The sequence below is a fragment of the Myripristis murdjan genome, chromosome 13, assembly GCF_902150065.1.
Source record: "Myripristis murdjan chromosome 13, fMyrMur1.1, whole genome shotgun sequence".
In the NCBI taxonomy this organism is placed as follows: Eukaryota; Metazoa; Chordata; class Actinopteri; order Holocentriformes; family Holocentridae; genus Myripristis; species Myripristis murdjan.
Window position 1 is genome coordinate 14,272,464 of NC_043992.1, and position 16,506 is coordinate 14,288,969.

General features: G+C 42.8%; 1 protein-coding gene across 1 annotated transcript in view; it reads right to left on the minus strand.

Annotated features, from left to right (window-relative positions):
- LOC115370410 (calsyntenin-2) overlaps positions 1 to 16,506 on the minus strand; it is a 241,943-nt gene that overhangs the window by 21,535 nt on the left and 203,902 nt on the right. Inside the window, exons 9-10 of the mRNA XM_030067424.1 lie at positions 5,550 to 5,712; positions 357 to 523 (exon numbers count right to left, since the gene is read on the minus strand). Of these exons, the coding sequence (XP_029923284.1) occupies positions 357 to 523; positions 5,550 to 5,712 (330 nt within the window). The remainder of the gene's footprint in view (positions 1 to 356; positions 524 to 5,549; positions 5,713 to 16,506) is intronic.

Below are 16,506 nucleotides of genomic sequence, written 5' to 3' on the forward strand. Positions count from 1 at the left end.
ATACCTCAGGCCAGAGCACAAAATACAAGAGCAGGGCCTGTTACTCCTTCGTATATGCAAGTGCTCTCAGTCTAAGTATGCTTGTGCACGGACACAGAGCACGACCGACTCCAATTACTGCCTAAATCAAGATGCAAATGCAGACTTTTTCAGACAAATATGGACTGAGTGTGCTCCTATGTATCCCTGTGTGTATGTGTGTGTGTGCCCCTGTGAGTCTTTATGTGTGTGTGTGTCCCTGTATGTCAGAGTTGTCCTACTGTGTATTTGTGTCCGTATTTTCCTTTGTGTATCTTTTTTGTGCTTTCATATGCATGCCTGTGTGCATATGTATGTGTGTGTGTGTGTGTGTGTACCTTGATGCTCTTATCCAGGCTCTCCAGGGAATTGATGTCCAATCCCTCCTTGCAGGCCTGCAGACAGGAAATGACTTTCTGGCTCTCGATCTTCCCTGGTCGGATGGTCAGACCGGACAGACTGCCCCGGAAGTACTGGGTGAACCGTGGCTTGGTCACCTCACCTCCTGTACACACACACACACACACACACACACGTCTCGTCAAAGCAGGGAGAAGTTGTAGCCAACCAGAACCCTGAGCACACAAAGTTCATCATATTTTTTCATATACGGTATGTTTACAACTATATATGCGTCAAATCAAAACCAAAAGTTTATTGTCTTACCATTAACACAAAGTAACGGGTTCTTCCCTACAGTAACTTGTGGCTAGTAATCTCTTCTGCTCATAAATTTTATTGCTATTAATTTTATTGCTTTATTGGGAGATTAAATATATGCCTTCCAGTGGTGCCCTCTTCATGGTAAACGAGGGGTGGGTATCATTTTTCCTTTTCTTTCAATTTTTCCAGACAGAGAAAATACAAGAAAAGACAGCTCTTTGAGGATGCGGAAGAGGCAGTGGAATTTGAACATGGACATAAGCCAAACACACACACACACACTTTTATATTCCAGTAAACACTCCTTGTTTACCCATGTACCCTGTGGCGAGAATAACTCATTTGTGATGATTAATTAAGTGATTTATGATATTATTTGCACCTTATGTAGCATTGATTGCTATATGTAAATGCAGTGTCTAGCCTCATAATGAGACCACTAAGGTGCAGCTTATTCATTCGTTTATTATGATATTCCATGTTGTGGCCTCCAGTAACAAATAATTACACTGCCTTTTGTGAAGAAATGAGTGAGAAAATGATTAGGAGGTTGTTGTTTCTTTTGAGAAGCACCATAATTACTCTGGAAAGATGCACACTGAGCATTAGATTTTATTAGCTCTTGTGCTGTTGTCTGTTAACGGTGTGCTCATGTTTGCTCAGCGCTGCAGTTCATGTCTGTCATGTCTGTAACATAAAGTCCACGGCAGGGGATCACACGCTGGACAATGATGATGATGCTAAACTGTAGTCATCAACATCAAACATGTTTAAAGAAATCATGTCACGGCGTTGGTTTGCGTGAAAGAGATTTTAAAATCCATCACACAACAAGATCCTCTGTGCTGATCATTCTGTGCATTCGTCCAAAACAAGTACGGACTAACCTAAAAGTCAACTTTTGTGTCTGTGGCCTGGCTGTGAATATGCAGCAGGGTGCTGCTCTGAAAGTGCAGGTGTTGCTGAGGCAGTCCACCCAGGTGATGGAACAGTAAAGAGAAGCTCAATACATTTGAAGAACCTCCTGTGAACTCCATAAAGGCCAATATGAGAGGAACCTTAAAAACACTCATTAGTTGAAAGGTTACCAGCTCTGGGTATCAAAACTTCACCTTTCCTTTCTTTTCTTTTCCCATTTTAATCTCCTCCCTCACTTCTTCCCTCCTCATCCTTCCCTTCCGTTCATTCGGTGCCATCCCTCGATATTAAGGGAAATTTTCGTGGCTCATTTGGGTCATTTTCTTGTATTTTTTTTTTTTTTTTTTTTTACTAATTTATTCTTACTAATTTCTTTACTTATGCTTTGCTTATGTCTGTGTTTTTCAACAAAATAGTGAATTTGCTCAGGTTTCAAAGGGTTTATTGAGCTTGTGGGCAACCACAGAGTGTAACTAGGCATCCAGGCATCGAATTTCATCTGACACAAGCTTTCAAGGTTTGCATACCTGGGAGCCATCATTTCCGAGGTTTAAATCTGGCCCAAAACTTTTCTGACATGAGCTTTGCAAGCCATCTGAATCTTGCAGGTTTTCACATTATGAGATTCATCTGGCCTCCCACTACGCTGGTAGCATTCAAAAGAGGCGAGCTCATCCAAGATTCAGATGGTCCAACTGGCCTCAGCTTCAAGTTTGCTCTGTGGGACGGCATGAGTGATTCTCTGGTTCGCTGAGTCACAGCAAACCAGAGAGCCGTGAACACTGTGGTGTGCAGGTTACAGGTGTGGTGTTTGTTTATCGGGGCTTTACATCTCTATTTGGATGTTGTGATAAACTGTTGGACCTACTGGCCTCCAAACAGCTTAGAGGGAACATGGGTTCCTGGATCCTCCTCTGGCAACATTTTGTTTGAGATATCGCTTCCAAATATATTTCTACCAGCCTGATCTTTGCTCTCTAACATAATGACATGAACCTCAAGATCAAATTTGGATTCGCTTTGACTGAAGTATGGCGAGCTCCAACACCTTGCCGCACCCAATTGACCCCCGGGCCTTGTGCTATCTCTCTGCTTCACCTGCTCTGCTGCCCGGTCCTCCCCCCTCTCCACCCCCTCCCAAACTCAGCTACTGCTTTCCTCCCCTTTTCCGGCCCTCTCTCAAGATGTCCGCCTATCCACTCTGTCCCGCTCTGACAGATGTTATCAATTTAGGCCACGGCCAGAGAAACCATTATGGGTCCTAGACAGGAGGTAGAAAAAAAAAAAAAAAAAAGCCGAGGAGAGGGGATTATTGAGACGCTGTGGACCGGGAGTGATATGGGTGATAAAACCGCTGATCGCTCCACTTTACAGAGTCTGGTTGTTACATGGTGTCAGCTCTCTCTGCCTGCACCGCCCGACCGTCCTCGCTGCCCAGCTCTCCGGGCATCGCTTTATTTGCTTTTATTTCTACCAAAATAGCAATAAAGGAGACCGCAAAAGCACGGAGGAGCAAAAGAATGGGATTATTAGTTTGCTCTATATGTATGTGCATGAGGTAGAGTTGTGTGTATGTGTGTGTGTGTGTTTGTGTATTTACCCACCCTGTCTGCCCTTCTGCTTGCGTGTTTGCATTCATGCTGCTATGATGAGGGCGGTCGGCGAACTCTAGTGGAGTGTGTGATTAAATGATTGAAAGAGGAAAAGAAAGAGCAAAGAGCAGTGTGTGTTGGCCTTTGCTCCCTGGCCATTACACACTCTCAACACCAACACAGGTCAGGGGGTAAATACAGGCTGACTGTGTGAAAACTGCCCGGCAAGCACCTCAGACTCTCAGAGGTGAGGGAAGAAAGATAGAGGGAGGACGGGGGGGCAAATCTTCCATTAGAAAGGGCTGCTGCTCAGATACCGTATGCTGTGCACAGTCATAGCTCATGCGTGGCCTTCGAAACAACCTTATTCAGCAACCTCATTCGGAGCAACGCAACCCGCTGGTCCTCCTGTACTGTAAAACTGTGTCTTGTCCATCGCCACTAACTGTTGTTGGCTGCTTTAAGAGTTTCTCTCTGCCTGCTGCTCACAGTAAGCACATTAATCCTAGCTGTCAAACTCTTAACCTACAGGTTGAATACACTACACTTAAAGTGGTGTGGGTTGTTGAAGGCTGATACTAATATTTTTGGACTGAAACTGCTTGGAGCTTATATTGTATACTAATATTTTATTTGAATTTGGCCACTTTTATGATTAAAAAAAAAAAAAAAAAAAAAACACTTCAAAAATTGCAGAGATTCGGTATTTCCACCCCCACTCTTTAAGGTGAGGCATTTCCCACCTCAGATTTCACAGACACCCCTGATCCTGCAGAGTCAAGTCCTCCCACACCACTCTGCAATATCCTCTGGACAGATATATAATAATTGGTCATAATAAAAGCATATTTATCAGTTGTGAAGAGGGGGGAACCATCATTCCCCAGGGGATGACACTAACTGGCCTACATCCAATTTTGACTGCAAGGCCAACACTGGTGTGATAAATCGGCAAACCAATATATGGATCTAACCCTGGCGTATGTATTTATCTGTGCCACCCAAGTGTAATTAATAAGCCCTATCCGTCAGCCACCAGTCTGCACATACACTATTGATCTTCAGTGTCTATCCAGTGTGTGTATGGATTTGTGCAATACTGATGTGATTTTTAAATAGTTGATATGACTGGATGCAAGCCAAATCTACATAGATTTATGTTGAAAGGATGAACGAAGACATTATGTCATGAAATTACATTTAGTATTGCAAAATTTCACCCCTGTTGGTGCAACCATATTGTTTTGATCTGACAAATTTCAGACTACATCTGTGTATATGTGTTTTTTTTTTTTTTCTTTGATCCTTTTGCATACCTCCCACTGCCTGCCCTGAACATTCAGTTCCATCACTTAACATGTTCTACCCGTATTCCTAGAGAGAGCTATACTACAAACAGCAGCGGGAGACTCGCAAATACATTTCTTCAAATGCAGGATTTCTTTTCAAAATTTTTGAAAAAAAAAAAAAAACACTCCAAGAACTGAGGCTCCAGAAGTCTGAAATGACTTTGACAGGCAAAGGGTTCATCTTTGCAACATGGCTGCAATCAACATGCTAGCCACTTAAATCTGTGTGCTTTGAAAAGCCAATCTGCTGTGGCTAATGGCTTGTGTTAAGATATCAGCATCGCCTTTACAACTCTTTACTGAGGCTTAACCCCCCACTAGAAAAGGAGAAATAGTCTCTGAACTCCCTTTTCTATTCAAGGCCCTTTTAATCCTCCTAAAGGCTTGGAGCGTTCAATGAAAGAAATGGGAGAGGAGGAGAGAGAGCAGGAGAGAGAGAAAGAGAGAGAGAAAGAGAGAGAGAGAGAGAGAGAGAGAGAGAGAGAGAGAGAGAGAGAGAGAGAGTATGTTTGTGTGTGTGGACGGTCATTTCAGGAGATGAAAGGGACTGGAGATGACCTGCTGCTGCCCCTGCAGAAAAATATATATCTCGACTCTTTATCTAAAGTTAAGCGTCATTGAGCAGATTCATTTGAGCTATAAAAGCCACGGTGTGCTGTACCACTTTGAAAGGAGGCCTTTCTTGCATTCTTAGCGACAGCCATCCCTTTAGAGGACAGTTTTATTGTGTGCCCTCATTCAGACTGGATCCATCATGGGTCAAAGGCAGATGAAACACTCCTCTTAACAACATCGACCATTCAAGGCTAAGGAACATGTTCCACATTCACAGGCTCCTGCACCTACCAGTAATCCCTTTTGAAAATATTTTGAGAATCTTCCATGTTTGCTGTGAACTACTACCACTCTTATTTGTTAACTTCAATCTCTCTTTTCACTAATTTCACCATCATCTCTGTATTGTCATCTTTATCACCACCAGCACCATCATTCATCTCCTCCCTCCCACCTTGCCAGCAGGCTCCGACTGTCAGCTGCACGTCAATCTGCGAAGGATGGATGGGCCAATCATCTGTCACCAGGTAGGGGTCGTAGGTCACCCCGTCCACGTAGAGCGTTACAACGGGAAACTCCACGTTGATGACGTAGTAGTGCCACTCCTTGTCACAGATCTGACAGAGAGAAAGAGAGTGACAAATACAGATAATCAAAACTCTTGAAACGGACAGGTTTCATGTTTGATGCTGGAAATTGGCAATGAAGAACCATACCAGTGATTTTACAACCATTTACCCACATTTTTCTTTTGCAAATGCAAGAGTAGGCTAATAGAAATTTCATTCTATGATCAAAATCCCTTGATTTTTAAAACATGGATTTTGGTTGAAACACCCAACTTATAATGGTCTGCTCCTGCAGCTAACAAATCTGCCTTCAGTCATGAACTACAGAACTGATAATTGGCTGTGTAAAGCAAATGTTTCCCTGGGAACTATTGCTGTGGAATAAAGTTGCTGCCAAATGTACTGTATCGCTGTATCTGAATGTGTGAAAACATTTTGTATGAAAACATTCAAATGTGTGAATGTGCATAAAAAAAAAAAAAAAAAAAAAAAAAATCCCAACAAACTGAATTGTTAAATCCGTAATGAGATCTGCAGCGGTGCATGACATTTCGTGAACAAATGAAAAAAGATTTGCACAAATAATTTCCAGTATGTGAGTGCATGAAGATTTGATCAAAGGATTGCAGTTACACATCAAAGCTTTACAGTTACAACAAAAAGGTTTGTGGCAGTTACACATCTATCTGTTTGTGGGTGAAAAAAGTTCACACAGAACTCAACTGTCCGTGTGAATCTCAGGTTTACAGCTACGAATCAAATCTACAAGCACAAATCAAACCCGCAGGTCCAAGTACTTTCCTCCCACATTTGACACTTCCTCCTCAATAACCAGTGGAGATGCTCAGATTAAGATTAAGTCATTTTACTGTCCAATCAGGGATATCACTTCACTATCCAACTGGGGGCGGGCGTTTCTAGAAGTTTATTCCTGCATGGGGTGGATCACTCAAATAAGCAGAGCCTGGACACTCACAAATAAGATTATTAAACAATTAAAAAAGATAAACTAGACTAAAATAAACTAATGTTGACTGGAATAACTCTGGAGACCAAAACATCACAATACAACTCTACAGGAGGAGGAACATCAAGGTGACCTCCTGAATCTAGATGAGGGAGAGACTAAATGCCCCTCTGGGCCTCCATACTCAGTATGCCTTGTGGTCCAAAGATACCTGAGGGCCGAGCACCAAAGCAGCTGGCGGGACTAAACAGCAGGGCGGTAGGGTTTAGCAGGCAGCCAGGCAGCAGCCACTGGGGCTGTGGGATGTCCAGCCAGGCAGCAGCAGGCTGAAGAATGTGAAGGAATCTCCTCTCCATTTTTTTTTTGGTATGTTTATTTGAGTTATTGTTGTTGTCGGCCTGTCACAAGCCAAAATTTGCATCCAATGCCAATTATGACCTCTTGAATATAAGCCACATTTAGCATTAACTGACTAGGATTAACCTGGGGTTATCCACATGCTAATGTAATGGAATTAACTTTATGTCAGCTAAAGAACACAAATTTAATGTTTCAGCTGTGTGAAAGAAGTGTAGTGGTCTCAACCTGATGTCTGTGCTGTTGTAATGTGGCAATCTATCTGTATAGTCAGTGAGGTTCATCATCACCAGATATAAACTGCTGCTTGGCTGGATTATGACATTCATATGCAGCAATGACGGTACTTATTCGAGAGAGTTAGGCATATAAATATCCTAATAATCATTTCCTTACCTGTGCTGGTGAAGTTTACACTTTATAAATGTTACACATAAAAACTAGCTACGATTATAGGAAATCCAAAGACAGGCAGTGATATCACATAAACATAAATCATGCTTGAAATATTTGTCATCATGTATTTTTTTCATTGCTGTTCACCAGGAAGCTATGGTGCCTTGTTGCATGTTCAATACACTGTACACATCCCACTGGAATGCAAAGTTAAAAACAAAGCATTTCTTTTCCTCTTTTTTTCGGTTTCTTAAGGTAAGGAAACCATCTCACTGGCATCCAGCTCAGACCTGCATCACCTGCATGTCACCACTGAGTGCATCACCTGGTGCTGCACTCAGGAGAAGATGGACAGAGGCCGCAGGTGTTATGGCTACATGTTCACTGTTCAACTGGTAGCTCTTGCATCACCATCACATAAGGTGTAATACTCCTGGGTTATTTCTATATGATGGAGTTAATTTCATCCCTATGGGAAATGGTATAGAAGCCCATACTTTACTGATCATTAAAATGATCAAAAATACAGCCAATAAGTTTTAAGTAACTGTTTGATTGAGTCCCTTAAAACCCACTCTTAAGAACAATGCAGTGCCCATGCCTTTCTTTTTCTCCACTGTTGAAACTGACCTTTAAAGGATTTTTTGTTAAGCCCAGAAGCTGCCCAGGAGAATCATTCCTTGTGTAATGACTGACAAATTTTGTCTTTATTGAATTTATCACTTGCAGCCATATCTCTATTCAACTTAACACCCCCCTCCTCCTCTCACTGTCTCCGGTCTCCATTACCAGTGGACTGCATCAGTAGCTTTTTAAACTATGCATTACAGACTCCTAACTACGTTCCCTTTAATGTGAAAGCAGCTGTTAACTTTAACCAGACTTTACAGTCTTCTGTACCGGCGCTGTAAAGTACACATACTCACACAAAAAGCATGAGCCAGGCATTGGCTGCTCTAAAATCACAGTATATCACAGCTTTGAGTGGCTTATTGCTTAAATAAATCCACTTTGTCTGCTTCGTGTAGGCCCACATAAGCTGACTGATTCCTCACAATGACTGAATGTTCATTTTGATGCCAGTCTACTGAGACGTATTGCCAGCCATCTCATAAAGGAGCAAACCTCGATTTTTCATTTGTCATTTGCAAGATTTGGAGCCTATAAGTTTGAGGAAGAAGAAAGAGTGATGCTTGTCATGAATCAGAGGCTCAGTGTTTTCACTGGCATCCCGTTGAGAGAGCGTGTGCATGTGTGTGTGTGTGTGTGCGTGTGTGTGTGTGGGGGGGTATCAGCCAGTTGCTAGGGCATAAGATGGGAGACCGGTCACCCAGGTCATGTACAGCAAAAATCTAACCCTAAGCCCAACAAACGCACGCACGCACGCACACACACACACACACACACACACACACACACACACACGCACACACGCACGCACGCACTAGCAATTCTGTAAAATATTAGCAATGTGCAATGAGTGCAAGAGGGGTTATGTGAGTGTATATGTGTGTGTGTGTGTTCGGGGGTGAGGGCCTGGGGGCCTGCTCCCAACCTGCTGATTGACAACCCGCATTTTCTCCTCAACTCAGACAGGAAGACATGCAGACAGAAGCACACACACTCCATCTCACACATGCACACTCTAAGCCAAATGGACAAGAAGCTCAGCAGATGGAGATGCATGCAAACACACACACACACACACACACACACACACACACACACACACACACACACACCAGTGTTTCCATCACTTCAGAGGACATTATATTGACTTACATTCATTTCCTGGAGACTTATCCTAAACCTTAACCCGAACCACTGATTAAAAAACTTTCCCTGCTAAATCTGTCAACATATGTTTGGCTTAAGCCGCAATTTTGCTCTAAACTAGACCTAAACCAATCCAAATCCTAATGTTAACCATTTCAAAATTAGATTACAGTAATACATTAGACAATAACCACAAACTGGCACTAACGTTAAACAAAGTTAGATCCTTAATTATTCTTGAATTACTCTAACCATAACCCAACCCTAACCTTAACTCATACTTTCAATAACTTTTAAACTGGACCGAGGCCTATTTAAACCCTAAATTTAACCATTTGGAATAAGATCAAAATAACACATTCTAAACATAGCCCGACCCTCACCTTAACCAAGTCTTCACCCGAAAATTAATGATTTTCACTAAGAGGACTTGCTTTTTGTCCCCGTGAGGGAGACAAGTCCCCACAACATGACTGTGTAAACAGATTTACGTCCCCACAACATTAGTAATACCTGGTACACACACACATACACACACACACACAGTTGCTCAGTTGATGACAAGTTACTGGAAGTCTTGTGATGTCTCACTCTTCTTCGCCATTCTCTCTCATCCTTTGTTGTTTTTTATACTAGCGTTGCTTCTCATTTCTGTCTTCCTAATTTTAAATGCATGAAGTTGCACGTTGGAGAGTCCAAGTGGCAGACAGAGTTAGCTGTTCCAATCTTTGACAGTTTGAAAGTCTTCATAGCCCAAAAACTCTTGTAAAATGATGTCAGTAAAGTAACTGTCTTGAGGAGGTCCAACCAGTTTCTCAGTCCTGCTACTGATACCGAGTACTGATCAGATACTGAACCCTTTCTTTTCTTAATACCTGGTAAGGAAGCATGTCCGTGCCCGGAGATCCTCTGAGACAAACGTCGTCTCTTGCAGTCACCGTCTGCTCCCAGGAGAAAGGAAGAGTACTATACACTTATCTCATATCTTTGTTTCTTCTTCTTGCACTTCTCGGGTTTTACATCATCACTTCTTATGTACCAAAAAGATTTTTTTTTTTAGAATTAGAAGCCTTTAGAAGCCTTTATTGTCATTGTGGTCATACAATGAAATTGCGGGAGTCTCATTAATTTCCCGACATGAAGCCTAAAACTTATTAGGACCACTCCCAGTTGGAGAAGACAGACACTTTTCCTCCTTGAGGCCTCACTCTTAGGCTTATAAGATGGTATATTTTCCCATAAGTCTTTCCTCGTATAACTTCAGAATAAAATAGTTTGCACTGCACCTCATGCTGGTTGTAGATGCCGTGGAACATTACCTGCTTAACCTGCTCAGAAAAATGATAAACTGTGCCTCTCTACAGTATGCCTAACCATTCACCCTTCCCTGCTGTGCATTTTAATTGGCTACAGTACGCCCTTTTCTTGCCTGTGTCTCCCTATCTCTCTCTCCCTCTGTCTTGCTCTCTTTCTGTCTATCTCTCTATCTATCTCTGACTGCTAATTGGGAGCGGAGCTTCCCCTCTCTCCCTCTCAGCTCTCCTAATATAACCTTTGAACATTTAGCCCAGGGTAACCTCTCCCCTCTCGGATGCGGAGCGCTCCGCAGCCTGGTTCTGAACATGGTGCTAGCGCAGCAGATGGGAGCTCTAATCAATCCAGTTCATTTCCACTGCTATTGAGATGCAAGGTGCAACATCTGGTCTATTGGATATCACTATGCACAGCTGCTAAATGCACGCAGAACGTCGATCTGTCACGTCGGTGCTCCGCATCGATACGGGGATAATCTCATTGTGGTTTAGACGGCGCATCTGATTTGATTGATACTGATGATTGCCTTTGATTTGTTTCTGAAGATGTTAGGACGTGCGTATACATGCACAGACACACAGGAGTCCATCACCCTGTGATTCATCTACATCTCCACATCATCCAGTTATGATTTAGGCTCCCTAACATTAGAAAGTGTACAAATCAAGTACGCACACTGAAACCAGATTTCTCCTTCCCTCACCAAAACATGCAGATTGCTGAAGCAGTTACGTACTTAGAAACTGCTGCTAAACACCTCGATTTACTTATTTTCCCCTCCACAGTTTTGCTGGCAATCCCAATTCACATAAAGACAATGTTGTAGCTACTCACTCCTCTACAAATTGAATTCTTTCCATGTTTCTGCTGATCAGTATTTCTAAGAGAACTTGGGGTGTCCACAGGGGGGCCGAGTCCCTGGTGGATGACCTCCTCTTCCCAGCTTCAAAGGGGAGACAGCAATGTTCTTATCCCAGAGGAGGCTCACTCAGCTGGGTTGGGATGTCAGTTGGAGATCCCTCCCAGGATGAGGTGAGTTTGAGAGAATGAACAATATAAGGACAACTGGCAAAGTACTCCCTAGATCTTCACAAATGATAATACAATTTTGAAAAGTACAGGAGGTTTTTGTGAAGAGGTATAAAAGCGATATAGGCTTTCTGACTGATACCATCATACTGGGATTGAAGTTGCTGATGGCTGACATGTGCCATCATACCTAAAAATCCCTTGAAATTACAAGCTCTCAAATTAATTGTCAGCGTAGAAAAACTTATGAAACAGCACTTTCAGGAGATTGTCATGGGACACAAAAACTCTCCATTGAAACCCAGACTAATGAATTTCTTTTGTGTGGGTCAGCAGCTCTTTAATTAGGTGGGGAGAGGCAGGCTTCATCGCAGATTTTACAGACTGACATTCCTGAAGCTGCTAAGTCTCAAAACAGAACACTGATTGGCTGATTTTCATTTTTATTAAATGGCCAATGTTTGCAAACTGATATTTCTGGCTAATCCTGCTTGTGATCCCGTGTGTATATGTGAAGTGTGCACAAGAAAAAGAGGAGAAAGTAATAAGACTGAGTAAGAGATACTTAGTGTTGTACTAATTAGATTTTTCTAATGATGCATTTCTCTCACACGCTCTATTGCTTGATTTCCTACCCAGCAGCTGTTTGCTTTCTGCAAGTTCACCATTGCAAAAAAGCCACACGATCGGCCCACTCTCAGGCAATTAAAGAGACGATGGTCAAGTCGATGGAGATGGTTGACTTTTAGAGCACGATAAGCAGCTAATGAATCCAAGTTGACGGCACCAAAGTTCGACTCCATGTCAGAAAAATGATTAGAGCTTGAGAGAACAGGTGCACCACTGTGCTTGGGAAGCCGCCAGCTGGGCGCAGATGGAGATACTTTATGACTGTGTGTGTGAGTGTGTGTGTGTGTGTGTGTGTGTGTGTGTGTGTGTAAGGCATGGAATCAGTTCCCAGGACTGGTAATAGCTGAGGGACTAACTTATATACTATAGCAAGAACCCAAAAGTGTAGACTACTGAGGTGTACCACTGGTCACAGTAAGTGAATATTTGCATGTGTGTGTGTGTGTGTGTGTGTGTGTGTGGGTGGGTGTGTGAGTGTGTTGAAGACATGGAAAGGGATACAGAGAGAGAGAGAGAGAGAGAGAGAGAGCATGCGAGAGAGTTTGCAAGAATATTAACAACATCACACACTGCACGTAGATGAACACACACACATGCACACACACACAATCCGCCGCCATTAAGTGTCAACTTCAAAACTTCAAAGCTAAAGTTAAAGTTTAGCAGAGCTGCTCCGGCATGCCCCCCTCCTGAAAGCAAAGCAAAAAAGTTTCCTATTCCCCAATCTCTCCCCTTCTCTCTGCCTTATGCTAATTGACAGACAGAGGGAACGCATGAAATAAATAACCACACAAACAAAGGAGAGTGAGGACGTGAAACAACCAGAGGACAGAGAGAGAAAGAGAGCGAGGTAGAAAACGGAAACATCTCACATCAAAGATCCCTCATCATCTCTTGGGCACTCGGCGCCAAGAAGAAAACAAAAATCACAATCGGCCTCTCCTCTGTCACTCCCTCTTTCTCTCTGCAGTTTATTCACTCTCTTTTCTTCTCTCCCTGTCTCTATATCAGATCCTGACTGTGGGAGTTGTTGCCTCAAGTCCTTCGGAGTTGAAAGTCTTAAAGAGACCTGCCCCCCCCCACCACCACCACACCCGCCCACCCACCGCCGCCTCCTCACCCCTACTCCTCACACTTCAAACAAGAGATAGAGAGGTGGGGAAAAGAAGAATGAGGAGAGATGAGATGATTTGAGACCAGAGGGTGGCGGGGAGGGGGAAATGACAGGGAGGAAAGGAGGGAGGGTGGAGATGAAAGATGGGAGGAAGAGGGAGGAAAGGAGAGGATGAAAGGGGAGTGAGGAAGGGAAATGGCATAAGAACAGGCTTTGAGAAGAAAGCGCGAGAGGAAGTGAAATGACAGGAAGAGGGAAAGAAAAGGAGGTTTAAAAGGTGCAACATGCAACTTTTTTTCACATCAGTAATTAAATGGGATACGTTATATTAGGTATGTGGGTCTTTGAGACTCTGTCCTCATGCTTAAATCAGTCCCTCTCTGCCTGATATTGGCTTTCCGAAGATGTAGAGGGCATTTCGGGTGCATCTTACTTGTAGACTGGCCAGTGGTGAGTTGGCTTATGGCTATTTATATATAAGTGAGGCTATAATAGTCACAGTGCATAGGAGTCAGAGGCAATTACAGAGCAATTATGGCGAACACTGTAAGGTAATAAAATACAAGATAAACATCCAGCAGACAAGACCTGTTGCCTCGAACAAACCAGATGTGTCACTGCGTTATATGTGATACAACTTGGGGCTATGCAAGGTAAATTGTGGTCACTCACTCAGGTCAAGGCTGCAGCCTGTTAAGGTTGATACTGTCTGAATACAACCAGGAAATGCCAAAGCAACAATCATCAAAAGTTGTATTGCAATTGATAATCTATCCCTGCAAAAAAAAAAAAAAAAAACTCTTACACTGATATCGTTGTTGTGAGGCAGCCATTCTTGCCAGTCTTGTTGATTTTTTAATGGATGTGTGTAGGGGTGCTGTGGGTCTGGATGGTTTCGTGTTTGTTTGAACACAGGACATGTCTGTGATCGTATGAGGAGAGAAACTCATAACCACAGTTTCCTCAATTTTCTGCCTCTAATAGAGAAAGTTGCTGCCATTGTGGGCCCAACTTGTTGAATTATGTTATAGTGTTACTGCAGCAGTGCAAACTCTGTGGAAAAAAAAAAAAATACTCAACATAAATACTTATCAGCCAATGTCTGCAACCTCTGTTTATGCTGTGTTCCAGTCGACCTATTTGATTTTAGTTTATATTTATATTGAAAATATAAGAGCCAGCCACTTGCTTGCAATGGCTAGTTCATCACTTCCATTCACAACCATGCAGTGGCCTTGATGTATTCATTCAAAAAATCCAACACACGTGCAGCCAGGGTTAACTATTACATGACACTCAGTGAGAAAACATTTTGGTGGAGCAAACAGGCCTAAAGTCTAAGCACATCTTACAAATTAATAATGTCACACATTCTTTACTGCAAATGTACTGGATATGAGTCAATCTAAAAAACCTGCAAGGACATAGGTTCACATGTTTTAGCCAACTCTCACACTGAACTGTAAACTAGTCTAGGTAGAAATCTAGTGGTTGATTAATTAGTAAGCTGACCTGCTTGTTGTTCCGAATTGCCGGCTAATTTGATAAATGTTGTGTATTTTGAAGTCCTCATTGAGATTTAAATGCCAATCTTCCTTCTAGAATTTCCTAACCCAAGAGTGAGATATCTTTGAAATGGCTGCCGTGGGTTTAGAGTCATACCAGAGTTCATCAAACAGCTCATCGAGGTGAGTAACAAGCTGGGTAACATATGGGCATGAACTTGCCCAATTGATGGGGAAGAGGCCAGGACTTCCAAAACACTTTGCCGACTCAAGGCAGAAAGTTAGACTCTTAGCCCTTAACTGAGAAAAACAGACAGAAAGAGGCCTAAGCATAAGGCTATTAGCTTGCAATGTGGAAAGGATTTAGAGGACTGAGAGAGAAGAGTGAGGGTGAGGGACAAAAGGAAAAGGGGAGGGGAGGTATGAGGCCTGTTGGAGGAAGGATCTACAACAGAGATTGATGAGCGTAGGGAACAAGGTGACTTTAAGGATGGGTGGGGAGGAGGAGCCCGAAAAGGAAAGACAGAGTTACTGTAGAGGAGAGGCAAAGTGAAAGCAAAGTACAGGTGGAAAATGAGGAGATTGGATCCCAAGTACCGAGCAAATGAAACCGATCACAGTAACAACAAAAGACGAAGCAGAGGAGAGAGATGGCACTTTGTACATTATCTAAACTTTCCCTTTCGATCAGTCGAAAGAGCCATGTGTCTGTTGTCTGTTTATCAGAAATAACAGGCCGACTGCTAAAACCAAACCACCGCTGGGCCACCATTGGCTGCTTGTGACTGATGATCACCTGTAGGCTGTGCAGTGTGAACAGTGTGAACGTCAGACTTCTCATCAGCCTTTATCAGCAGCCAACCAGCCGATTCAGCATGTTGAACTGGAGGCAGGGGCTGATTGGCTGTTCAGCCTGATTGAAAATAGGACATCAGAGTGTCGATAGGCCTAGTAGGATTGTGTTGATACCGTGCTAACTAGCTTGCAAGCTAATTAATCACGAGACAGCAACAGTGGTAAACAAGAACCTCTTTCACAAGTTAAAGAAATTCGGGACATATCAGATATATTCTCAGTTTGTATAACAAAATCGTGTGGACAGATTCAGAGTGGTGTGAAAATGAATGACTAATGGTGTATCCTGTTTCAACGGGGAAGTTGGAATTTCCGAGTTCCCAGTTGGAAATTTTAGCTGGAACACCCCCTGACGTTGAATGTCCAACTGGGAAAGTTGGAGGAACCTCACCAACCCCAACCTAAAAATCCAAGATGACTGCTCTGTGTATCAATAGCAGTGAAAGCTGTGGTGATATGCTGTTCATTAGCACATCTGTCTTATGTGTGTCATTAAATCAGTCGTACACACAGCAATGCCCACCCTCTATCAGTGGACATGTTGCTACAATGTTTATATCCACAATACCATGTAATGCATTGCTATCCACTGTTATTGTCAATAGCAAACAATGGCTAACCTGGTTAGTGTTGGTTTTTGAACTTGTACTGGAATGCAGCATAACATTACACTAGTTCCTTTCTTTCTCTGTCTGCAATACTGGGGCTTGTGAATTGCTTTTTGGAATTGCAAATAAACACCACTGCCCCCTCCTGGTGTGGAGAATCATTTCCTCTCACGCAGATGCAGAGTGTGTTGCCTGTGTGTGGTGTCTTCATGAACATCACCTCCAGCCTCTTTAACATCGTTTTGTGTGTGCCCTGGCTACAAAAGCAAAGCGGACATTTTTAAAAAACTG